The 26385-nt window shown below is 43.3% G+C and overlaps 1 protein-coding gene across 4 annotated transcripts; it reads right to left on the bottom strand.

Annotated features, from left to right (window-relative positions):
- Window positions 1-43: 43 nt before the first annotated feature.
- NME5 (NME/NM23 family member 5) lies at window positions 44-26299 on the bottom strand. Of its 4 annotated transcripts, none has more exons than XM_081942106.1 (6): window positions 25843-26299; window positions 4331-4492; window positions 3155-3360; window positions 2518-2618; window positions 763-881; window positions 44-307 (listed from the first exon to the last, which is right to left on the bottom strand). In XM_081942106.1, exons 2-6 carry the CDS (start codon window positions 4457-4459, stop codon window positions 227-229), a joined length of 636 nt encoding a protein of 211 aa, XP_081798232.1. In that variant the 5' UTR covers window positions 4460-4492; window positions 25843-26299; the 3' UTR covers window positions 44-226. The 4 variants fall into 4 exon arrangements, with proteins under 4 accessions (XP_081798232.1, XP_081798233.1, XP_081798231.1 ...); XM_081942107.1 differs by lacking the exon at window positions 25843-26299 and adding an exon at window positions 5545-5651; XM_081942105.1 differs by lacking the exon at window positions 25843-26299 and adding an exon at window positions 4867-5142.
- Window positions 26300-26385: the final 86 nt, after the last annotated feature.

The following is a 26385-nucleotide window of genomic DNA, read 5'->3' on the forward strand; positions in this document are numbered from 1 at the left end:
ATGCAAATATGCCAGACCCCCTGAACTAGACAAATAAGTTCACTTGTTATTTTTATGCCTTAATTGCAACAAATATTCTTTATTAGTTTAAGATCCAAATATGTATATTGACTCTTCCATCCGCAAATTCCAGTTAGTAGTATTTCTCAATCTAAAAATGATTTCAAAATTACAACTTGTGATACTTGCAGGAAATTGGTTAAGAATTAACTAGCAGCCTCTTCTCTTAAGGTTCCTCCACAATCACATTCTGCCGCAATTTAGGTGTATTTGGATTATTTTCAACTAGCCAATCAGCCAGCCATATCTATCAAAAAGAACAACAATAAAATTCCTCGTTTAATTTCTGTATCAAGATTCTGTTTGCTAATAGGGGGCATTCATACTCTTTATTTCTATTGACCAAATTTCCTTTAATATTTCTCTTTTATAAAGCAGTAAGAAAGTAGAAACTCCTAAAACTTTCTTTTCATGATTTTTTGCTTTTGAAAATGTACCAGTTTGTCTGAGTAGGTGCTGCCAAAGGAGGCAGTCAGTCTAGACTGCTCCTGAAATACAAAGGCTCACCAATTATGGCCATTCTAGCTTGAAGGGACTAAACCCAATATGCATATAAACAAGTATTGCTCTTATCAACAATCAATTTTTTTCCCTTTGGATTTCTATCTGTCATGGAGCATTTTTCGTTAGCAAAGGAATGCTACCAGTTGTTATCACATACACATTCTGTCCCTTGATACGGGTCTTTCTTGTGATACATACAAAAGGATCTGCTGGTTTCTTCTTAGACAGAGCTGTAAGTCCTTTCAGTAGAGTAGGTATGACATATAAGTTAAGGTAATCTTTAGCAGCTTGCCCAGCTGGAATTGGTTCAATCAATACTGGAAAAAAGAAAGAAATACATTTAACATACTGATTTAAAACCAATAGTTTGTCTCCTATTGCTGAACACATATTCCATGTTTGTCCTCTCCTAGATAATAGCATTTCAAGCTAAAATCATTATTATTTTTAAAATCCAGACAAGAATGTCATGAAGAAAACTACTGTACTGCATTTCAGTATAACAAAGTGGTAAATTTTATGGGGTTTTTCTCTTGTCACATTGTGAACTTACTCATAATTAACCATGGGTCAGTAAAAAAATAAAGCTTTTTTTTACAATATTTGTATGCCACTGATTCCACATGGACTCCTCAGATAAGATTATCTGAAATCAGACTTCATTTGCCAGACAATAAACAAACCCAATGGATGTTTTCCAGAAGGGCCATACTGAACTTGGGATCCGAATATAAACCATTCTTCTTTAAATCAGTTTATATTCCATAAGTGACTAGATGGCATGGAAGATATTTCAATGCATAAACTTATCTGAGCTGAGTAGCTTCACCACATAAGAAAGATACAATGAACATCACAGAAGTTCAAGTGGAGCATTAGCTGAACTCCCTCCCTATCAAAGATACTGCCATCTCAAGAACCACAATCTGATTTTTGTTTTTCAGACAGCTCCCTCTTGAATCTCCTTCTCTTGCATTACAAATCAAGGGACTGCCACAAAGAAGAGGGCTCAACCTATTCTTCAAAGCACCCGGAGGCAGGGCAAAAAGCAATGGAAGCTAATCAAGGAGAAAACCAACTTAGAACTAAGAAGAAATTGCCTGACAGTTAGAACAATTAAACAGGGGAACAACTTGCCTCTAGAAGTTGTGGGTACTCCAACACAGGAAGTTTTTAAGCAGAGATTTGACAACCATTTGTCTGAAATGGTATAGGGTTTCCTGACTGAGCCTGGGGTTGGACTAGAAGATCTCCAAGGTCCCTTCCAACTCTGTTATTCTGTTTACCTAGAAAAGTCTTAAGTATAAAGGAGCCACAGAGAGCTTATTATTGATATACAGTACAGCTCATCTGAGCTTATCACATGGTAACCCACAACAAAAGGTTTACCACAAATGAAAAGAAAAAACACATCTCTAACATAATGGCCAATATCAGCTACATGTTTTGTTACTATTTAGAGAATTTTGAATTGTGTTTTCAAATACTTGCCACCTCCATAAACTTCACAAAAGCTAGGAATAACTATGCAATAAAAGTCTTGATTATAAAATAGAATTGCCTACAGAATATATGCATATATCCAATTCAAATACTAATAGGAGCATCACACATACCAACCTCATTTGTGGCGGCACACTTTATTTTGAGTTGCAAATGAATATTGCCTCATATCAGCATGAGGAGCTATGATAACGATTGCAAATTGAAACCTATACTGACTTTGAGCTGACAGTGAATGGCTGATCCAATTCCTTCCATTGTTTAGCTATTAGGAGGATAAAATTAAGGAAAACATATTCTGCCTTCAACAGTTAGAGAAAAGGTGAATATGTACACACGCAAATTAAATTTATTTCCTCTACCATGTATGGTACAGGGTGACAGTATTAGACAACAATGTGCGGTATTTAGTTTCTTTAGCTTCATAGCAGGAAAGATGGTAAATGCTACCTTCAGGAAACATGAACCGGATTTCTCTTTCAGATGAGGAAAAGTTGGCACTACCATGAAGTCCATTTCTCAGATCATCTGTTCCATAGATTGCTCTTAAACTAAAAGCAATACAGATATGCTCACACAGATGCAGTGTAAAACTATTCAATTTCTATGTAGTATGACTGTAATGCAACTTTCATTGAGTTACAGGAATATCCCCAGCAATGCTGAAGAGAAGCTTATGATTAGTCTTTTTTAACATGTTATTTAATAAAACAGATGTAATAGGGATCTCTGCCACAATTCTTCTATTTTTCCCTTAAGAATTGCCCTTCCTTTATTAAAAGAACCCTTAATCTGTAAAATAGGTCTAAATCATACAGCAGGTACATAGGACAGCACAGGGGTATGTCAGAGAAGTTTTATATTGCTTAGATCTGAATTTGATACACAAATAAATTCTTTAAATATACAAAACATAGCAATAGCACTTAGATTTCTATACTGCTTCACAGTACTTTCCAGCTCTCTGTAACATAATTATATTGCAAAGCCTTACATTGATAATACTTGTAAAATCAAAGGTACAATGGTAAAATCTGTTAGTTCATTTTAAGATAAATAGTTTTAAGTAACTAATTAATTAATTTACCTGTCAGGATGTGTTTCCTTAGCTACTATACTACTTGAGGGTCCAAGAAGTTCCTTCCAGTATGAGATTGCCTTTTGCCGAGCAAGAACCATTACAACTAAAGGTCCAGAACTCATGTAAGCTGTCAGATTTGGAAAGAACATTTTCCCATACTGTTCTACATAGAAGTTGCTACATTGCTCTGGACTTAGCTGAAGCTTTCTTTTCTATGAAAGAAATGAAAAATCTATATCAATGTACTATTCAAAAGCAATCAAATATGATACCTTGCATAACCATACTGCTAGAAAAGCACAGTAATGTGTTTGTATGAAGCTCTTTCTGATTAGTGTATAGATTTAACCATTTACAACAGACCACCCTCTTGTTCATTTGATGTCATAGGGAAGTTCGTAATAAGTTACAAGTTCTTGACAGCCTCAGAATACCAATTCTTAATACAAATATAATGTACGATATATTACTGGAGCTGTAAGTCTTAAAATGAAATCCTTTTTTACCACATTGTCATTCAAATCAATGTTACTATTTCATGGAAGGCTTTATGCTCAGATGGAATTGTTGCTTTACAAAAACCTAAAGTCTTTGATTTGAAAATTTCCAGTAGTGAAAGAGAGACATCTAGTGGAAAACTTTAATAGCTTAACTATAGCCACAGTATTTTTCTAAAACTGCTGCATTGGCAGGTCCTTGATTATAAAAATAGTATGTATATTTTATAAAAATTATATTAGTTCAAGCAGTACTACATAATAAGTGACCCAAACTTTCCAGTATTAAGAATATTTGTTATGATTATGGTATATAATAAGTATGGATTAATGTTAGTGATTTTGGAATTTCACAGCTGTTATTAAAATGTTAAATTCATTGAGGCATTCCAAAATGCATACAATTGTTGTACAGCATACATCATATAACAAAATCATTCTCTAATAGGCATATGTGCTGCTTTATTTACACTGGTTTTGGTCAGTAATTAAAGACCACCCAGTTCAGTTATGTTATTGATATTGCAACATAAGCTTACAAGCTGTTTCACAACTAAATAATATGTATCATCTAACATGATCACATTTTAATTAGGCCTTGTTCCTCAATATCTTTCTATCATTCTTTTGGGAAAGCATAGCCTTGAAAAAGGTAAATTAGAAGTCCAATTTTCTCTTGTATTACCTGAACAATAGTAAATCCTGATCTGAGAATTATATCTTCTATTTCTACTTCTTTGTTGATAATATCTGGCTTTATGATTGCCAAGGTTCTTTCAACATAAATTTGAGGTTCGGGCATTAAAGCCTGCATTTTTCAGATTAAAATTCACGTTGTCTCCTCTGTCTGAAATGATAGAATTATTATACCTTTAACATATGCTCTTGTTTGAGGGATGAAAGAACAGTAATGTGACCTTTCAGAATAATAATTTATTCCAAATTAACATTGAATTAGCCAAAACAGGACATCATACCCATTATGCACATTTAATCTATCTGAGAATTAGTGCTGAAGGTTCATCATTGGCTTGCAAATTAAGAATCATATGGAAACTCTGGACTATTTCCCAAAAGAACAAAATTACAAGTTACAGACTTGTAACATTCAGAAAAGTAGAGCTATTTGACCTTTTCTACTTTGCCAGAAAGCGAAACATTTTTTCGGGGGGGGGGGGTAAATTTCAACGTCTGGGTAATTATGGTGCGCCGAAATCTTACCAACGCTTGCTAGCTCAATAATGCAATATTTAGTGGGGCTTTACCCTTTGGGTGAAAAGGATCGGATGGCAGTCCTCCGTAAGGATATCTATGCCTGGTCGGCAGAAGTAACTCCTTTCCACGGATCTCGTGAGCTAAGTAAGCATGCAGAGAATTGCAACCTCAAACGACACCCCCTTTCTCTGCTACTACCCCCCTCCCCTGCAATTTTGCCCGTGACTTTTCGGTATCACCGAGCCAAAGCCACCCCCAATGAGAAATCGCCTTTACGCGCCTACTAACTAAGCTCTATCTAATACGGTTGCTAGACAACCAGTCAAACTACCCGACTGTGTCTACGGTAGCCGGCAGGATCAGGTTCGAAACGTTCATTGACTTCGCTTTTATCATTTCTGTCCAAAGTTTTTTTACAGTATATCGCTAGCCTTTTTATGAGCAGACCGTTTCTATCACACCCGTAGATATTTTGGTACGTGTATTATTTTAAAATTAATTGAAACTAAAAAAAAAAAAATGAAATTAAAGCTACCGATGTGGGTAAAAATTCTCAGGAACAGAAGAGGTCAGGAAAATAATAAGGGTGCTGCCGACTAGTGGCTCCCTGCATTTTTGCAGACGGGTTTGGTCGCTTTAGAATACTAGCCCCGTCTGTGGAGTTTTATGAACAATGAAACTCACGTTCCTTTCCGGAAAAGTCTAATGCTGTACTTCTTTCATTAACTATATGCCTCTCAGTTAGGTTGGTCTCCTGTTTCAATCAACTAGCAAATTTAGCAATGAATTCCACTTCTGCCAGTATCACTCTTGGGATTATTGGTAATTTCCTAAGAAAGCAGAAAAGCCATCTAAAAGTGAAGCAATGTCCTTGTCAAAGATGGATAGTCAACTGTTTAAGTCTGCTGATCTTTCAGTGGAAATCTTGTTAGAGCACCAGTGGAAACACTTCATCTAATTAATAGACTAATTAATTCCCATCTTATTATTTGCCTTTTAAATATCTCTCTACTTCATTCTATGTTAATCTTATATTCTAGACCTGCTACAAAGAGAGACCCTGCCATAGCCATAATCATGGATTGGTCATCATCCCAACTTATTTAAGGTCTGACATCCTTCGACTGCGAGGGTCCCCCCTCTCGCAGGCATGCCCCCCTGCCCTGACGAGGGCCCACCTCAATGAGGGGTTTATTAACCCAGAGAGGTGGAGGAAGCGGGGGATTAGGGGTTTTTTAGGAAAATGTTTTGTAAAGCTTTTAAGGGGTTCCAGGGAGCGGGGAGGGTTGGTTTGGCCCTGGGGCATGGATACAACCAGGCCAACAGGTAGGGTCAAGACGGAAGGGAGGGTCAAGACGGAAGGAAGCGAAGCGGAGTGGGTGGGAGGAAATAACATTCCTATAAGGGGAATTCCAATCACGACGGTCGTAGGGAGGGGCAGGCGCGAGGACACTAGAAGAACGTATAGTCGGCTGGGAGACCGGGGCCACTGGATACGCCCGGTCGCTTGTACCAACCCCCGCAGACTAGGTGGACAGGATCAGCAGAGCCTGGGCCTTAGGCTGATGTTATGTAACGCGAGGTCCGTGGTTAACAAGGCCCCCCTCATCAGTGACTTGATCACAGAGGGGGAGCCGGACCTCGCAGGAATAGTGGAAACCTGGTTGGGCCCGGAGGGGGGGTTGCCCCTCAGGGAAATGTGCCCTCCAGGTTACCGTGTATTCCACCAGCCACGGGCCCAAGGTAGGGGTGGGGGAGTAGCAATTATCATCCGGGACGATCTGGCACCGAGAGAATTCACTGTGTCGCAGACATCTGGTTGTGAGTCTCTGGGCGTAAAGTGGGGCCCAGGGAGTCAGTTGGGCCTGTTGATAGTATACCTGGCTCCCCGCCATACATCAACGGCCCTGCCCGAGCTCCTCGAGCGGATCGCGGAGATGGCGGTTGAGACCCCCAAACTACTAGTGATGGGGGATTTCAACCTGCCGTCGACGGGAAAGGCATCCGAGGTGGCCCGGGAATTCATGGCTTCCATGACAGCCATGGGTCTGACTCAAGTAATTCAGGACCCCACTCACGAGCGAGGCCACATTCTGGATCTTGTGTTTGTCTCCGACCAGTGGACGAGTGATCTGGGAAGAGGGCATTTAGTCATCACGCCCCTGTCATGGTCAGATCACTCACTTCTCCAGCTGGACTTCCCTGGCGCTACTCCCCACCGCGGGGAGGCGGAACCAGATTATCCCAGATGGTTCCGCCCCAGGCGCCTGATGGAACCGGATAGGTTCCAGGCGGAGCTTGGGCCACTTCCTGCTGACCTGTCCCGCCCCCGGGCTGAGGACCTGGTAGCTGCATGGAATAGTGCGGCTGCCGGTGCCTTGGACCGGGTGGCGCCTTTGCGGCCTCTCCGACGGCCACGATCGACCCGGGCCCCCTGGTTTAACGGGGAGCTAAGGGCGATGAAACGCCTTAGGAGACGCCTGGAGAGTAAGTGGAGATCCTCCCGCTCCGAAGCTGACCGAACACAGGTAAGAGCCTACATAAGGACCTACCTTGTGGCAATAAGAGTGGCCAAACGTCAGTACTGTGCCACTCTTATAGCGTCCGCAGAGAACCGCCCTGCCGCCCTGTTTCGGGTGACCCACTCCCTTCTGTCACAGGAGCAGCGGGACCCCCCATTGCAGGGCAGGGCAGAGGAATTCGGAGAGTTCCTGCAGGATAAAATCGATCATATCCGGAGAGGTTGGACCCACTCCAGTGCTCCAGTGGGGACGTCCGAGACTAGTCTTGAGAGACCATGCTGGGAGGAGTTTGACCCTGTTGTCATCGAAGATTTGGACAGGTTGCGCGGGCGACTGCGGGCCACCACATGTTTACTGGACCCGTGTCCCTCCTGGTTGGTGCTGGCCTCCTGGGAGGGTTCACGAGGCTGGCTACTGGGACTGGTGAACGCTTCGTTGGGGGAGGGCCTGATGCCGGCCGCCTTGAAAGAGGCGGTGGTCAGGCCTCTGCTCAAGAAGCCTTCTCTGGACCCAAAGGAGCTAGCAAATTATCGTCCTGTCTCCAACCTTCCTTTTTTAGCGAAGGTTGTTGAGAGTGTGGTGGCTCAGCAGTTTCCGCGCCACCTGGAAGAAGCTGATTATCTAGACCCGCGCCAGTCCGGCTTCCGACCCGGTCACAGCACGGAGACGGCCTTGGTCGCGTTGGTGGATGATCTCTGGAGGGCAAAGGATGGGGGTTGTTCCTCCATCCTTGTCCTATTAGACCTCTCGGCGGCCTTCGATACCATCGACCATGGTATCCTATTGCGCCGGCTGGAGGGGTTGGGGGTTGGAGGCACCGTGCTACGGTGGTTCCGCTCCTACCTCTCTGGCCGGACGCAATGTGTGTTGACGGGGGAGCAGAGGTCGACCGCAAGGCCCCTCATTTGTGGGGTCCCTCAGGGGTCGATCCTCTCGCCTCTCCTGTTCAACATATATATGAAGCCGCTGGGCGAGATCATCCGTGGTTTTGGGGTGAGTTACCATCTGTACGCTGATGATACTCAGTTGTACATTTCCACCCCAAACCACCCCAACGAGGCTGTCGAAGTGATGGCCCGGTGTCTGGAAGCCGTACGGGTCTGGATGGATGACAACAGGCTCAGGCTCAACCCCTCCAAGACAGAGTGGCTGTGGTTCCCGGCTTCCCGATTCAATCAGCATACTCCATCGCTGACCATCGGGGATGAGCAGTTAGCCCCGGTGGAAGGGGCGCGCAACTTGGGCGTCCTCCTTGATGATCGGCTGACCTTAGAAGATCACGTGGCGGCCGTGGCAAGGGGGGCGTTCCACCAGGTTCGCCTGGTGCGCCAGTTGCGGCCCCTTTTGGACCGGGAGGCCTTGCGCACAGTCACTCACGCGCTGATGACGTCCCGCCTGGACTACTGCAACGCTCTCTACATGGGGCTCCCCTTGAGGTGCGCCCGGAGACTGCAGTTGGTCCAGAATGCAGCCGCGCGGGTTATTATGGGGAGATCGAGATTCTCCCATATAACACCTATCCTGCGCGAGCTGCACTGGCTTCCTGTGGCCTACTGGGTGCGCTTCAAGGTACTGGTTACCATCTTCAAAGCGCTCCATGGCACAGGGCCCAGTTACCTGCGGGATCGCGTCCTGCCCCATACATCCCTGCGACCCATTCGCTCACACAGAGAGGGGCTACTCCGGGTGCCGTCCTCTAGAGAGTGCCAGAGGGCGGTGCCCAGGAGTAGGGCCTTCTCTGTGGTGGGCCCTACCCTTTGGAATGACCTCCCCCCAGACATCCGGACAACAACCGACCTTCGCTCCTTCCGTATGAAGCTGAAGACCTACCTGTTTTGTCAAGCCGGCCTGGCATAACGTTACAATCTTGCCACCCCAGGTCATTTTATAATGGGAAATTTTGTTTTTTAAAGTTTTTAGAGTTTAATATTTTTGGGGTTTTAAATTTTGTAAGTATGCTTATTTATGGACTTATTTTTACCTCCTCTGCACGATATATGGTGCTATCTTGATTATTGCTCTGTACGTCGCCCCGAGTCCCTGTGGGGAGAGGGGGCGACTAATAAGTTCAATAAAATAAATAATAAATAAATAAATTCTCACACTTTTGATAGTTAAGGCTAATTAATAGAAAAAATATATACTTGCATTGTGTTCATTTGAACTGAAGTACAATATATTAAAATATGATATTTGTTTTAAAATTCAAACAGTGAACATTTACTTTTATACATATTTTAAAATGTACATAATGTATCTGTAACTATATACTGGTAAACAGACAATGTGGTATAATGGTTAAAGTATTAGACTATGATTAGACAGATTCACAATCCTGTCCAGTCTGGGCCATTCACATTCAGCCTGACCTACTTTATAGTTGTTTTGTCAGGAAATTTCAAGTACTCCGGACATTTGGGCTTCTGAAGGAAAAGTGAGAATTTGAATCTTACATATAATTAATATAATCCTATACAAATCTACTAAGAAATAAGGTCTCATCCCTCATAATTATATGCTAGCCACTATCTGTCTAACAGGATTTGCACATCTTAACAATTTTCCATTCTTTTCCCCATGTGTAGTAAGCAAAGACACAGATCCATAAACTTGCTCTAGTCTAGTTTAATAATAATATAATAACATACATACATACATACATACATACATACATACATATATGAATGAATGATCCTGAGCTTTCTTTTGCCAATTGGGTCTGCAATACTTGCTAATGCTGTTGATCCATCTTGTTTTAGGTCTCTTTTGTGGATGCTTTTTATCAAGTGGCATCCATTCAGTGGTGGGCTTCAAAATTTTTTAGAACCTATTCTGTAGGTGTGGCCTGTTTGTGGGAGTGGCTCGGTGATCATGTGACCAGGTGGGCACGGCCAACTTGAAAAACGTGGTGAAACTCACTTAACAACACTCTTGCTTAGCAACCAAAATTTTGGGCTCAATTGTGGTTATAAGTTCTTTCTTTCTTTCTTTCTTTCTTTCTTTCTTTCTTTCTTTCTTTCTTTCTTTCTTTCTTTCTTTCTTTCTTCTTTCTCTCTCTCTCTCTCTTTCCTTCCTTCCTTCCTTCCTTTTGTCTCTCTCTCCCTTTCTTTCTTTCTTTCTTTCTTTCTTTCTTTCTTTCTTTCTTTCTTTCTTTCTGTCTCTGTCTCTCTCTCTGTGTCTGTCTGTGGAGCGACTCTGGAGCCCATTCGTACCCCTCCCCGTGGAAAACATTGGCGCGCGCGCACACACACTGCACAATTACAGCCCCGGAGAGCAGAGTCTTTGGAGGGAAGTCAGAGACAGCGAGGCAGCTGGTCCTCACCCTCAGAGGGAGGAAGGACCAGTTGGGAGAGGGGCTTTGGTCCTGCTGCCTCTGGCAGATGGAGATTTACTATCCCACACCGAAGATTCCATCCCTCATCCTGGAGCCTTCGTAACGGTGGGAACTTGCTCTCACTCCCCCAGGTTTGTGCAGAGGCTTCCCTCTCCATACCTGTAATTGTGTGGGGCATGTGCATGCCTATCTTTTTCATGGCGTGGGGCTGCAGCCGGAAGACAAGGAATGTGAGGGGGACCATGGAGGCCTTGTCTTTCTGAAGAGGACCTATCCCCAAAGAGGGCAGATGTGGTGGCATCGGTCTTGGGATGTTCTGTGGAGCCCCCCGAGGGAAAAACACCATGTGGATGCCTTTTTAACCAGGCGGCTGTCAGAGAGAAGAGGGCAGCGTGCGCTCGTGGACTTGTGCAACAGCCAAATCCTCACCTCCTGTTCCTTCTTCCACTGCTGCACAAGGCCATGTGGCATGCGCTGCCCTCTTCTATCTGACAGCCGCCTCATTTCCAATGGGGGGGGAGAAATCCATTTTTTCCATCCCTCTCCATGGATCCCCACCCCAATTGGAAATGAGATGGCTGTGAAAGACAAGGGAGCGCGACCCGCGCGACATGTACAAACAGCGAAAGAAGGAACAGGAGGGGAGTTCGGCTGTTTGAAAAGCCCCCCATGGAATTCCTCTCTGTTCCTTCTTTTACTGTTTGCACACGCCACGCGGGGCGCGTTGCTTTGTCTTTCACAGCTGCCTTGTTTCCAATTGGGACGGGGATCTATGGAGAGGGACGGAAAAGATGGATTCCCCTCCCAATTGGAAATGAGGCGGCTGTCAAAGACAAGGGAGCACGACCCGTGCGGCGTGTACAAACAGCAAAAGAAGGAACAGGAGGGGAGGATTCATTGGACAAGCCCACAGGCGCGTGCTGCTCTCTCCTCTGACAGCTGCCTCGTTTCCAATGAAGTGAGTGGGGAATCCATACGAATGGATCCATACAAACCTCCAGGAAGGCCAGGGGAGGGACTGTTCTGGTACTGGGCCCCCGGAAGCCCCAGTATGGGAAGGCATGCTAAATTCTTTCAATCGGTACGCGCATACCGGATAGGACCAGCTGAAACCCACCTCTGCATCCATTCTATGTGCCTTGGTGCACCTGCCATCAGTTATTTTTGCTATGCGACCAGCCCATTTCAATTTTTATACTCTCTTGATGATATTGTACACTTTCATTTGTTCTCTAGTCCATGTGCAGGTCTTTCTACATTGTCTTGTAATGCCAAGCATGTATTTCTCTATGGCTCTTTGTGCCACTCACAGCTTTTGTTTCAATTGTGAGGTTAGTGTCCATGTTTCACTGGCATATGTTAGAACAGGTAGCACAGACTGATCAAAAACTGTTCTCTTCAGGCATACACACACAATATATATACACACATACAGTGCATACACACACATGCATACGGTGTCTATGTATACACACACACACACATACAAAGAAATCAAGAAGGCTAAAAGTGCAAGAAAAGAAAAAACAAGTAAAATAAAAATAGAAACATGTTAGCGAAATAACCACTAACCTTCTTTACAGCAGTTCTTTACAATTAGATATTTATCTCTTACTCTATTGCCTTTTCTCTGATGAAAGAATTCAATTAGCCATCTCATGTAGATATCGTCTTTTTTTTATCAAAGTCAATTAGCCACTTCAGCAAGTGTCATCTTGACTAACCATTTCTCCATTGTAGGTAGTGCTGAATCTTTCCATCTTTGTGCATACCATAATCTCATCGCAGCTATCATGCAGTAACACCAGAGGTGGTATTCAGCAGGTTCTGACAAGTTCTGGAGAACTGGAAGCGGAAATTTTGAGTAGTTCGGAGAACTGGTAAATACCACCTCTGATTGGCCTCCTGAGTCCCATCTGATTGGGAAGAAATGTGGATTTTGCAGTATCCTTCCCCTGGAGTGGGTTGGTAATGGAGATTTTACAGTATCCTTCCCCTGCCACGGCCACCAAGCAACGCCACACCCACAGAACCGGTAGCAAAATTTTTGAATCCCACCACTGAGTAACACAAAACAACTTTTTCCCCCAAACTGTAGTCCATCAGTCTCAAAAGAAAATGTTTTGGTCTCAGTTGTAATTTTTAACATTCTCTGAACTATTTTTCTAGCTATGTACATAGTCATCAAATGATAAAATGTCTCTTCTTGTTGTTCATGTTCTAGATAATTTTTCTGGTGACATACAAAAATTCTGTTTAGAATATAATGTAGTATAAATTTCAATACCTTCAATCACATATTTTCTCAGTGACCCATTTGTATAACCAAAATTTTAGCTCACTTTATCATACATTTCTTGTATAATTCTTCAGTTTCAAATTTCAATAAAAGTTTATACATTTTAGCAAGTACGTGTTCCAAAATTCTTGAGCTTTGCAGTATTACAATTAAATATGAAAGAATGATCCAACTTGATTATTGCATTTCCAACTATTTTTGGAAAATGAGTTACCTATTTTGACAATCAGTATTGGACTAATATATCACTGATAAAACATAAAATACCAATTCTTTCTAAGTGTAATATTAATAATAAATTTAACATTTGTCTACATTAATATTCCCATTGTTGTCTGGTTTAATTTCTACAACCATTTAATCATATATTTTTATTTGTTCAGATAGTTTTTAAGATTAACTCCCTCAGTAGTCTTCCTTGTTTGTAATTTAAAACTCTGCAACTTATTAAGAATATTGAAACCAATAAAGTGATTCTAACCATTTCAAAGAAAGAATCTTAACAGATAGCTTGATAATACAATTTGAAATTTGAGACTGCTAATTCAACTTCTTTCTAAAATTCTTTTAATTTGCTCATATAATAGTTATTTGCTTCTCCTATTTAACACAGTAGAACTTTTCATTATTTCTATTTATCCTTCACTAATTCTCTCACCTGTTCATTATAAACTACTGCAGTGATGGCGAGCCTTTTTCTTATGGTGTGCCCAGCCTCCGGAGGCTTTTCTGAGGCCCGGGAAGGGTGAAAATAGTCTCCCCAGTCCTGCGGAAGGCCAAAAATCAGCTGGCTGGCACATGCATGCATGCTGGAACTGATGGCTGGCGTGCCAGCAAATATGGCTCCGCGTGCCACCTGTGGCACGCATGCCATAGGTTTGCCATCACGGAACAATTGCATACTCATACTGACTGAGATTCATTCCTTTGCCATGTGTACATTTGATCTTAAATGTTATACTCAAAATAAACATATATTCTAAGAAAATATCAGGCATCATTCGCATTTATTTTTGGCTCTCGGAATGTTCCATTTACTTTTTCTACACCCTCTTGTCTCAATTCACCTCCCCATTCATGCCACTTAGCAGATTCATTCATTGATTCATTCATTCATTGTTCCACAAACTTCCCTAAAACTCCTATTTTCCCCGCCCATATACGGTACCTGCAGCACATATATCTCAACTCCATTCCATTCAATAAAACTTTTTAAGATAGAAGTGTAGACCAGCCTTACTCAAATCCATTTCATATACAGGATTCCCTGCTAATAATGAAGCCATTTAGGTGACTATGCCATTATACTTCAGTTTTCTTCCAGGGATGTCCACACTATTCATTACAAACTGGAATCTCAATATAAGCCAATATAGTGTTGCATGTGTCACACCAATTATAGCAGGGCGATCCAGATTGTAGTCCTACCTGTTTTGGGGAAGCTCACCAAGCAACTTTGAGCCAATTAATTTATTTTAGCCTGACCATCATTGCAGGGTTGTTGTGGGGTGAAAAAGGAGGCAGTATTGTGTACATTATCTTCGGTTCCTGACTGAAGCCATAACATCAATGAAATAAATGGGTATATGTAATGTATTGACACACTCGGAATACTACACATGAAGTTATAGTAACTGTATTAAATGTTTTTAAAAATTAAAGATCTGATTTGCAATTTATGTATTTATTTAGAAAATTGGTATAGCCACCTACTCACTCATAGTGCCTAGGTGGCATACAAACAATAAAAACATAGTATAAAAACAAAAAAACAATAACCGCCCTCCCAAAGCAACACAGGATTAAATAAGTCATTTGATAGGCTCTATTGCACTCTGGGTTCTCCAGCCCACTGGCAAAACCAAATCATCAGGGCCTTCGAAAGACTGTTAAATTAGGGGCCAGTCTAATTTCTGCAGGGATGATGTTCCAAAGGGAGGGAAACGCAATGGATAAGGCAATTCTTCTGGATCCTACCAGATGTACGGCCTTAAGGATGGGACTTGTAACATTTCTTGCCTCCCCGCTTTAGTGGTTTGCGTGAATGTGACCAGCAAGATAACCTGGTCTCAAGCAATGAAGGACTTTAAAGATGACAAACAACATCTTGAATTGCACCCAGAAACAGATTGGCAACCAATGCAGCTCCTATAGGAGAAGTGATACAATGATTTATCATAAATCAACTTGATACAGAAGCCTTTCATAGTTGTAGGTTTTATATTTTAATGAAAAATAAATAATTGAAGTGGGATAAGATACCTGTACATGCATCTTTTAATGACAGATGAAGTACTGGAAATGGTGAGGATCAAAACTCTAGCCACAAGAAAAATAAATATTCTACTGAAATTGCTATTTTTATTTCAAGCAATTCCAATGAAACTAGGAAAAAGGTTTTTTGAGGACTTAAACAAATTGTTTTTAAAGTTTGTCTGGCAAGGCAAAAAAACAAGAATCGAACTGAAAATGCTACAAGACACCAAAAATAAGGGATGGGGGTGGGGGTGGGGGTTTGGTCTACCGGATTGGGAGCTATACTACCAGGCCTCAGCGCTCACATGGGTGAAAGAGTGGATAAATTTGAAGAAGAAAAGAATATTGACTCTAATAAGGACACGACTTACAATTGGGGTGGCATGCATTTACATGGTATGGGAAAAGTAAAATACATAGATATTTCCAAAGACACCATATGAGGAATACTCTGCTTTCAGTATGGGAAAAAAATCAAACAGAACGATTACATGAAAATACCGGTCTGGCTATCCATGATGGACGCGCTAATACATCCAAATACTGATGTAGATGTAAAGATATAGAAATGTATGGATTCTACAAAGAATCCCTAGAATTAGATCAGATATTTTTAGGGACAGATGATAAATTAATAAAGAAAATATATAGCTATTTATTGAATTTTAAAATGGAAGAAGAGTATGTAAAAGAAACTATGATTGTATGGGCTAAAATTTTTGAATATACCATTGAATTAGACAATTGGCAACAGCTATGGGAAAGAAACTGCAAACGAATGATGTCAAAAGCATATAAAGAAAACCTTTACAAAATGTTCTACAGATGGCATTTGCCACCAGCAAGAATGGCAAAGAAGTTTCAAAACATATTGCCAAAGTGCTGGAAATGTAAACAGATACTGGGTTCCTATCACCATATGTGGTGGACCTGTCGAATGGTGAAAAAAAATATTGGTTAAAGATAGAAGGGTGGTTAGAAGAAATGACAACACAACAAATAGATCTAAAACCAGAATTGTTCTTACTTGGTATATAACCGGAAAAATACAATAAAAAGATTACATATTTAATATTACACGTTAATGGCAGTGAGAATTATATATGCACAAAATTGGAAAAATGGAAATATCCCTATAGATAAATAAAGATGCAATAAAGAAAATATTTTTTAAAATAGTTTAATTTTTCTTTCTCATATATAAATTCACAAATATACATTCTCATAAGTACTGTTAATATTTATGTTATCTTTTAACATTTATCACAATTCATTTAAAAATGTAAAAATATCATCAGGGTCGCTTTCCTGCCACCCCGTACATCTATCTTATTTTACAACAACCCTACTTCCTCCATTCTCCCAACCTCCCTTCTCTATCTTCTTTCCTCTTCTCCTTTCTCTTTTCTTCTTCCCCTCCGTCTCTCCCTCCTCCTCTTCTTCCCCTTCCTACCATCTCTCCTACTCTTACTACATCTCCCTTACTTCCTCTCCCTTTTCTTCTTTCCCTCTTCTCTCTCCTTCTGTTGTTGTATTTACTCATTTTCTTCTTCACTCTGATGGATTTTCAGGGTGGAATTCAAGCCAACCGGTTCCATATTTACATAAAAACAAATTATCTCTTCCACATTTTATTTTCATTGTAATAGTTCCACATATGCCATCTTTTAACTGTATATTTGTATATTAATACTTTCTGTTTTTTCCTCCCCCTCCCCTTAGTTTAATAATGTGTTATCTGGGTTGCTTAATCTGTAATCTTTTATTTATATTCCTTTTCTAACCATTCATAAAATTTCCCCGATGTCCTGCGGTACACTGATTCCTCTTTGTCCTTTATTCTCAAAATTAACCTGTTCATTTCTGCACAGTCCAATATTTTCTTTATTATCTCTCCTTCTAATGGGATTTTGTCTGTTTTCCAATTCTGTGCAAATATAATTCTAGCCGCTGTTATTATGTGTATGATTAAATATGTGTCTTCTTTACTACATTTCTCTGGTAAGACACTCAGTAAAAATACCTCTGGTCTCAGTCCTACATGTCGGTGTAACATTTTTTCTAACCTTGTTTAGAAGGTTAGTTTAGCCCAATAACTTCTTGCTTCCCTATAAGTCTACCACATATGATAATATGATCCTGGTAATTGATGACACTTCCAACATTTAGCTGACTTGTCCTTAAACATTTTTGCTAATCTCTCGGGTGACATGTGCCATCTATAAAACATTTTATACAAATTTTCTTTATATGCTGTTGCCATTGTTAGTTTATATTTCCTTTCCCACAGTTGCTGCCATTTTTCTAATTCAATCGTGTGACCAAAGTTTTTTGTCTATGCTATCAGTTTCTTTTACTTCTTCCTAATTTAATTCTAAGTAAATAGCTATATAGTTTCTTAATCAGTTTTTCATCTGTTCCTATAAGTATCTTATCCAATTCTGAACTTCTCAGGTTAAAACCGTACTCTCTAGCATTTTTTTCATATCTTGATTGTATTTGCATTTGTGTAAATCAGCTATATCAATCCTTGGTTCTTCTACTATTTTTTTCTGTTTTAGTTCTCCCCTTTCTGATAGAATATCTTTGTATCTAATAGTGTTTCTCATACTACTACTATTTGGATATGTCAAAGCTTCCTTTGTTGAAAGCCACATTGGTATTTCCAAGTGTTTTCCTTCCACTTTTCCCCATTCTGTAAATAAACCATTTTCTTACATACCGTATTTTTCGCCCTATAAGACGCTCCGGAATAAAAGACGCACCCAATTTTAAAGGAGGAAAATCTAGAAAAAAAAGATTCTGAACCAAATACTATAGTAAAATATTTTATATCAACTGTATAAAGTTAACAGCAGTTTAAGAACAATTTTATGTCAACCATGTAACACAGGGGTGTCCAAACTTTTTTCAAAGAGGGCCAGATTGGATGAAGTGAACATGCTGGAGGGCCGAACATTTTTCCGAACATTCTTTGAACAATAACAATTAAATGCAAATGAATTATTTTATGCCAAGTTAATTGCAAATGGCATACTTTTCATTTCATAACATTAAGATCAACTGACAGCTGAGTTTTCACAATGTATCCATCTTTTCCCTGAAGACTTGTGTTTAGTACATTCAGATGCTTTCTTTCCTCTTTCCCTCTTACTTGTCTATCCTTCCTTCCACCCTCCCTTCCTCCTTCCCTTCCTTCCTGCGTCCCTTCCAGTTCCCTCCTTCCTCTTTCCTCCTGCCTGCCTGCCTTCTTTCCCTCCTGCTTATCTGTGCTTCCTTCCTTCCTTGCACCTCCCCCCCTTCTGCCTGCCTGCCTTCTTTCCTCTTTCCCTATCCTCCTATCCTTCCTTTCTCACTCCCTCCTTCCCTGCCTCCCTTCCAGTTCCATCCTTCCCTCCTTCCTTCTGCCTCCTTCCTGCCTGCTTGCCTTCTTTCCTCTTACCCTCCAGCGTGTCTGCTTTTCTTTCCTTCCTTCCACCTCCCTTCTGCCCTCCTGCTTTCTTTCCTCTTTCCCTCTTACTTGTCTATCCTTCCTTCCACCCTCCCTGCCTCCCTTCCAGTTCCCTCCTTCCTCTTTCCTCCTGCCTGCCTGCCTTCTTTCCCTCCTGCTTATCTATGCTTCCTTCCTTCCTTGCACCTCCCTCCCTTCTGCCTGCCTGCCTTCTTTCCCCTTTCCCTATCCTCCTATCCTTCCTTTCTCCCTCCCTCCTTCCCTGCCTCCCTTCCAGTTCCATCCTTCCCTCCTTCCTTCTGCCTCCTTCCTGCCTGCTTGCCTTCTTTCCTCTTTCCCTCCAGCGTGTCTGCTTTTCTTTCCTTCCTTCCACCTCCCTTCTGCCCTCCTGCTTTCTTTCCTCTTTCCCTCTTACTTGTTTATCCTCACTCCCTCCTCCCCTCCTTCCCTCCTTCCCTGCCTGAGCGGGCTTCTTGCATGGCCCCAGCCCTCCAGCCGATGGCTCATCTAAAACTTTTAACTTTCCAATCTAGCGTTCTCCACCCACCCACCCCCAATCCGCCCGGATCTGTCATGCAGCAAAGAGATACAGTAGCTGGGCGCAATAGCAGCAATAGCAGTAAGCAGATCCAGAGAGATTTGGGGTTGGGGGTGGAGAACGCTAGATGGGCGGTGCCTCCCCCTCTGTTCGGAGCATCTGAGCTGAGCCCCGTTACCCCTGCCCCCTCCTCCTCTGCTGTGCTTTTGAGGAGCCATGAGGCTGCAGGAGACAGTAGGAAGGCGGCAGAGGGCAGCAGGGGAAAAAAAAGCCTCATGGCTTCTCAAAAGCACGGCGGAGGAGGGGGCAGCAGGGTAACGCGCTGCCCAGCTCAGATGCTCTGAGTGGAGGGGGACACGTGAGAAGTGAGAAGTGAAGCTGCCAAAGCTCCTGCCCATGGCAGCGGCGGTGGCGCGTCCCCCATGAGGCTTTTTTCCCCCTGCTGCCCTCCTCCACCTTCCTACTGGCTCCCTCCCGTGGCAGCGGTGGCGGCGCCTCCCCCTCTGTTCGGAGCATCTGAGCTGAGCCCCGTTACCCCTGCCCCCTCCTCCTCTGCTGTGCTTTTGAGGAGCCATGAGACTGCAGGAGACAGTAGGAAGGCGGCGGAGGGCAGCAGGGGGGAAAAAAGCCTCATGGCTTCTCAAAAGCACGGCGGAGGAGGAGGGGGCAGCAGGGTAACGCGCTGCCCAGCTCAGATGCTCCGAGTGGAGGGGGACGCGCGAGAAGTGAGAAGTGAAGCCGCCAAAGCTCCTGCCCATGGCAGCAGCGCGTCCCCCATGAGGCTTTTTTCCCCCTGCTGCCCTCCTCCACCTTCCTACTGGCTCCCTCCCGTGGCAGCGGTGGCGGCGCCTCCCCCTCTGTTCAGAGCATCTGAGCTGAGCCCCGTTACCCCTGCCCCCTCCTCCTCTGCTGTGCTTTTGAGGAGCCATGAGCCGCGGGAGCCAGTAGGGAGGTGGCGGAGGGCAGCAGGGGGAAAAAAAGCCTCATGGCTTCTCAAAGGCACGGCGGAGGAGGAGGGGGCAGCAGGGTAACCCGGTGCCCAGCTCAGATGCTCCGAGTGGAGGGGGACGCGCCGCCGCTGCTGCAATGGACGGGGGCGCCAGCGGGAGCTTTGGCGGCTTCACTCCAAATGTGCCGCCGCTGCCATGGGCTGGAGCTTTGGCGGGAGCTTTGGCGGCTTCACTTCTCACTGTCAGGAAATCTGCCGCAGCGTCGGGCAGCAAATGTGGTGCTGTTAGAGGAGGAGGCGGCAGCAGATATTCCAGTAGCGGCAGGGGCTTTGAGGGTTTATTTTAGCCGCAGCGCCAGGCGCAAGCAGCTAGGATTGGCCGCCCACAAAGGACCTCCCCGGGCTTGCTTTCCTGAACTAGAGTCAGTCACCCCGCGCTCACCAAAACAAGTCCGGGAAGGTCCTTTGCGGGCGGCCAGTTCTAGCCTGTGACAGTACAAAACACCGTGCGGCAGTTGGAAACTGCCGTGCGGTGTTTTGTTGCCGCACACCTTACAGGGAACAGTGGACCCAGGTGGCTACATTCGGCTTATAAGACACACTCAGATTTTTACCCTCTTTTCTGGAGTAAAAAAATGCGTCTTATAGGGCGAAAAATACGGTAATGGTTCTGAAAATAACCATACATCCTATTTTTCCCATACCATAAAAATGCGTCCCAGCCCAGTTGCATATCATGTCCCTCCAAAGACAATAACCGTATATTTCTCAGTAAAATCCACTCTTTTATACAAGTTAATGCTGCCACTTGGTAATATAACTCCCAATTTGGTACTCCAAACCCACCTCTAATTCTTGAATCTTGTAACATTTTTATATTAATTCTTGCTTTTTTTTCTTGCCAAATATATTTTCATATTATTTTATTCGATTTTTCAAAGTACTTTTTCTCAAGTTTTATTAGTATTGTTTGAAATAGAAATAAAATTATTGGTAATATATTCATCTTAATTACCGCTATCCTTCCCATTAATGATAACTGCAAGTTCTTCCATTTCTCCACATCTATTTTAATCTGAAGTCAGCTGTATACCCAAATATTTCACTTTCTTCACTATTTGGATTTCACGATTATTTCCCTTTTCTGTTTTTCTGTTATATTTTTCACTAAGATTTTTGTTTTTACCTTTATTAATTTTCAATCCTGCTACTTCTCCATATTCTTCTATTTGTTCAAATAACTTTAGACTGTGCCAAAATAGACAGGTTAACAATAAAAATTAAGGATGAAGAGGAACTATTTAACCTGGGACCTATTTTAGAAATGGTTAGAAAATAGAAACAGAAGTTAATAATGTATAATTAAGGATGATTAATACAATAAATGTGATAAATGCAAATAAATATATTTATTTATTTATTTATTTGTTTGTTTGTTTCGATTTATCAGTCGTCCCCTCTCCGCAAAGGGACTCGGGGTGACGTACAATTAAATCAAAATACAAGTGTGGCATGGAGGAGGTGACATCAATATTTAACAGTCAAATACAAATGGAAGCCACTAGGTTCAAATAAATAACAATAAATTAAAACAATTAAAACAGTTAAAAACCCCAAAATTTACGATTAAAATATTAAAATTGCCAGAGAGGTTAGAAGGTTCTAGTTAAGCCAGGCCGGCTAGTTGGAACAGGTGGGTCTTGAGTTTCATGCGGAAGGAGCGGAGATTGGTTGTTGTCCTGATATCTGGGGGGAGGTCATTCCAGAGGGCTGGGCCCATCACAGAGAAGGCCCTACCCCTGGGCGCCGCCCTCTGACACTGCCTGGTGGACGGCACCCGGAGGAGTCCCTCTCTGTGAGAGCGAATTGGTCGCAGGGATGTACGGGGCAGAATGCGATCCCACAGATAGCTAGGTCCTGTGCCATGGAGCGCTTTGAAGATGGTAACTAACACCTTGAAGTGTACCCGGTAAACCACAGGGAGCCAGTGCAGCTCGCGCAGGAGAGGTGTTATATGGGAGAACCTCGTTCTCCCCATGATTGCCTGCGCGGCCGCATTCTGGACCAGTTGCAGTCTCCGGGTGCATCTCAAGGGGAGCCCCATGTAGATAGCGTTACAGTAGTCCAGGCGAGACGTCACCAGCGCGTGAGTGACTGTGCGGAGGGCATCCCGGTCCAATAGGGGGCGCAATTGGCGTACCAGGCGAACCTGGTGGAACACCCCCCTCGCCACGGCTGCCACATGGTCATCCAGACAGCCGGGCGTCAAGGAGGACGCCCAAATTGCGCACCCGCTCCACGGGGGCCAGTTGCTCGACCCCAATGGCCAGCGATGGGATGCACTGGTTGAACCGGAAGGCTGGTAGCCACAGCCACTCCGTCTTGGAGGGGTTGAGTCTGAGTCTGTTGTCTCCCATCCAGACCCGTACGGCTTCCAAACACCGGGACATCACTTCAACGGCCTCGTTGGGGTGGTTTGGGGTGGAAATGTACAGCTGTGTATCATCAGCGTACAGATGGTATCCCACCCCAAAACCACGGATGATCTCGCCCAGCGGCTTCATGTATGTGTTGAACAGGAGAGGTGAGAGGACCGATCCCTGCGGCACCCCACAAGTGAGCGGCTTCAGGGTCGACCTCTGCTCCCCTGCCAACACACATTGCATCCGGTTGGAGAGGTAGGAGCGGAACCACCGCATCACGGTGCCCCCTACCCCCAACCGGCGCAATAGGATACCATGGTCGATGGTATCAAAAGCCGCTGAGAGATCTAATAGGACCAGGATAGAGGAGCAACCCCTATCTCTGGCCCTCCAGAGATCATCCACCAACGCGACCAAGGCCGTTTCCGTGCTATGCCCGGGCCGGAAGCCGGACTGGCGCAGGTCTAGATACTCAGATTCCTCCAGGTGACGTGGGAACTGCTGAGCCACCACACTCTCTACAACCTTCGTTAAAAAAGGAAGGTTGGAGACAGGACGATAATTTGCTAGCTCCATTGGGTCCAGGGAGATATATATATATATATATATATATATATATATATATATATATATATATATATATATATATATATATATATATATATATATATACGCAATAATGCTGTAAGTAATATTACCACTGGATTATATTTGATTATAGATTATATTGTATAGGGCCGTGATGGTGAACCTATGACACGTGTGCCAGAGGTGGCACGCAGAGCTCTCTCTGCTGGCACACACTGTCGCCCCAGGTCAGATCTCCATGGTGCTTCTTTCGTGAGCTTCTGTTTCCCTGCAAATGACAAATCAGAAGCTCACCAAAGAAAAAGATCTTATCTCTTTCTGTGCTGCTGGTGTTGGGATGCTCTTCCTCCCACCAGGCAGCTAATCTTCGAGTCTCTGTTGCGCATGCTTACGCACATGTGCATGCACCTTTCAGTTTCGGCATGCATGCACATGCAGTTTGGGCACTCAGTGTCTAAAAGGTTCGCCATCACTGGTATAGGGAGGGAAGCTTCTGCAAAAGCCCGGGCGAGTGACAACAAGTTCCCGCCGTTACGAAGTCTCCAAGGCTGTAATTTTCTGAGCTGTGTGCGCGCGCCTGTTTTCCACGGCGTAGAGCAGCGGCGAGATGACTGCAGAATTGGTCCTATGACTGCAGAATGCTGCAAAATACCATAAATGCAGGCCAGTTGTTGAGTGTTTCAAATGTGATTGGAACACTCAACAAGGTGACCACAGTGTGTGTGTGTGTGTGTGTGTGTGAGTGAGACAGACAGACAGAGAGAGGAACAGAGAGAGGGAGTGAGGGAGGGAATCAGAGAGAGACTGACAGACAGACAGACACACACACACAGACAGAGAGAGACAGAGAGGGGGAGGGAGGGAGAGAAAGATAGACAGACAGAGAGAGAGACACACAGAGTGAGTGATTAAGTGAATGAGTGAGAGACAGACACACCCACATACACAGAGTGACAGAGAGAGAGGAAGGGAGGGGAGAGAGACAGAGGGAGAGACAGACACACACACACACACAGAGTGAGTGATTAAGTGAATGAGTGAGAGACAGACACACCCACATACACAGAGTGACAGAGAGAGAGGAAGGGAGGGGAGAGAGACAGAGGGAGAGACAGACACACACACACACAGAGTGAGTGAGAGACAGACAGACAGACAGACACACACACACAGAGTGACAGAGATGGGGGAAGGAGGAGAGAGAGACAGAGATACAGAGAGAGAGACAGACAGATAGACACCCAGAGAAAGTGACAGAGGGAGACAGAGAGGGAGGGAGGGAGAGAGAGACAAAGAGCCAGAGAGAGAGAAAGAAAAAGAAAAAAAGAAAGAAAGTGGGAGAGAGAGATGAAATTAAAAACAACATACAAACCTGACTTACTCAAACTATCCAAGGAAATGCAAGGCCAATGTTCACATTAGTGGTTGTGACTTTGTCAGTCATTGTCAGGATGTAATTTTCTCTACATTGTAAGGCAAATTTTACGGAATTTAACGTTATCGATAAATAATATCGTTCTAAAGTTTTTGTTTTATTAGTTGTGTTATTTGTATCCTCCCGACCTATGTGGATACTTGCATGCAGAATATTCTCAATAAAAACTTATTGAAACTAAAAACAGTGTACCATCCTATGTATTTTCGGTTTTAAAAATGTGGCTCTCAAAATAAATTTCAATCGTGGTTTTGGCGAGATTTGGCTCAGTTGAAAAAAAAGGTTGCCCACCATTGGTATAGGGTGTTTAGAAGGGAAGATTATATTGTAAGTATTATGAGTATGGCTATAATTATGGTGTATATAAAATTATGTGTATTCAAGAGATTTGATACAGACAGCACACTGCCCTTGCAATGGAAATGTTATGTATAACAAAGAAAAATGTATAATAAAAATAATTTTAAAAAACCCTCTTATCAGTCACATTATTTTGATTTCGATGTGGAATCCTAGAATGATGGTCATTCACTTACCATAGTTTATATTTCAGCAATTAATAATTGGATGCAGTTAGATGGATTTACTTCTGTAGAATCATGTACTGGCTATACTTTTTATAAATATTATTTATTGAACTAATTCTTAATTTTAAGGTGGCAGCCTTCTCAAAGCATCATTTCACAAGGTGCTTGTAAAATTGATACCACTCCTCCATATTTTTAAAAAAATGTTTTATAAAAAAACCTTGTCTAATGTGAAAGAGGATTATGTGAGTTTGAGCATTTAATTTAGAAAAATGTACTCTGGAATGGGGGAGGATTTTTTTTTCTTCACAGCTGTGGCCTTGTGCCTTAGGCTGGCTTTTTTTTTTATAGATCAAGGAGTTAAGAGGTGAGGTTAACATGACCGTCTCAGTGAACAAAGGAATGGAGGTGCTTATGTCCTTTTGACAATTAGACCAATCATCTAATTTAATTGGAAGCAAAAATTCTCCACTCTTCCACGATTCCCCGGACATTATGACACGAAGCAACTGGGTACAATCTTATCAGCGGCACTATAAATGACAACTGCTCTTACGCCCCAACTGGTCTGTCATCTGCTTCTCTTTCTTCCCTTCCTTCCAGAAAGGCCAAGGGCCGGGCTTCCTCCAGCACGGCCAAGAGGTAGTAGTAGCCCCTCACCTCGCCTCAGGAACCGCAAGTGCCCGAACTCCGGGGCTGTGCCTCGGCTGGCCTAATTAACTCCTCGCAGGCAAGGCACGTGGGATCTTGTTCCAGGCGCTCCCTGAAGCACCTCCACTTCTCGGCCACCGTTTCCTCTCGGACGGTTTGAGAGGCAACCCGCGAGGTTACCTAGATAAATTAAGGCGAGAAGCGGGGCAGCCTGAGACATCATTCTCACGCTCTCCTACGTAACGATCAGATCAACCGGCGTTTATGGGGGGCGGGGGGGAGCGACAAGGGAGAAACGAGGTTCCATTCTCGTTATGCTATCGCCGACTTCCAGATGCTCGGAAGCTGGAATAAGAATGCTTGCATCCCAGAAGTTTTCGCCCCTCAGAAAAGCAAACTCAGGGAGAACTTGTGAACTACGTGACTGTTACTGGCTGCGAGGCCTCCACAATTCTATTTCCGCGCTCTCGTAGAAAGCCGCAGGCCGCACAGCCAGCAGTTAGAGAGGAGGCGTGGCCGAGAAAACGCAAGGGTGTTCGCAGCCAACAGGAG

The sequence above is a fragment of the Natrix helvetica genome, assembly GCF_964273705.1.
Source record: "Natrix helvetica genome assembly, chromosome: 1".
Taxonomy (NCBI): Eukaryota; Metazoa; Chordata; class Lepidosauria; order Squamata; family Natricidae; genus Natrix; species Natrix helvetica.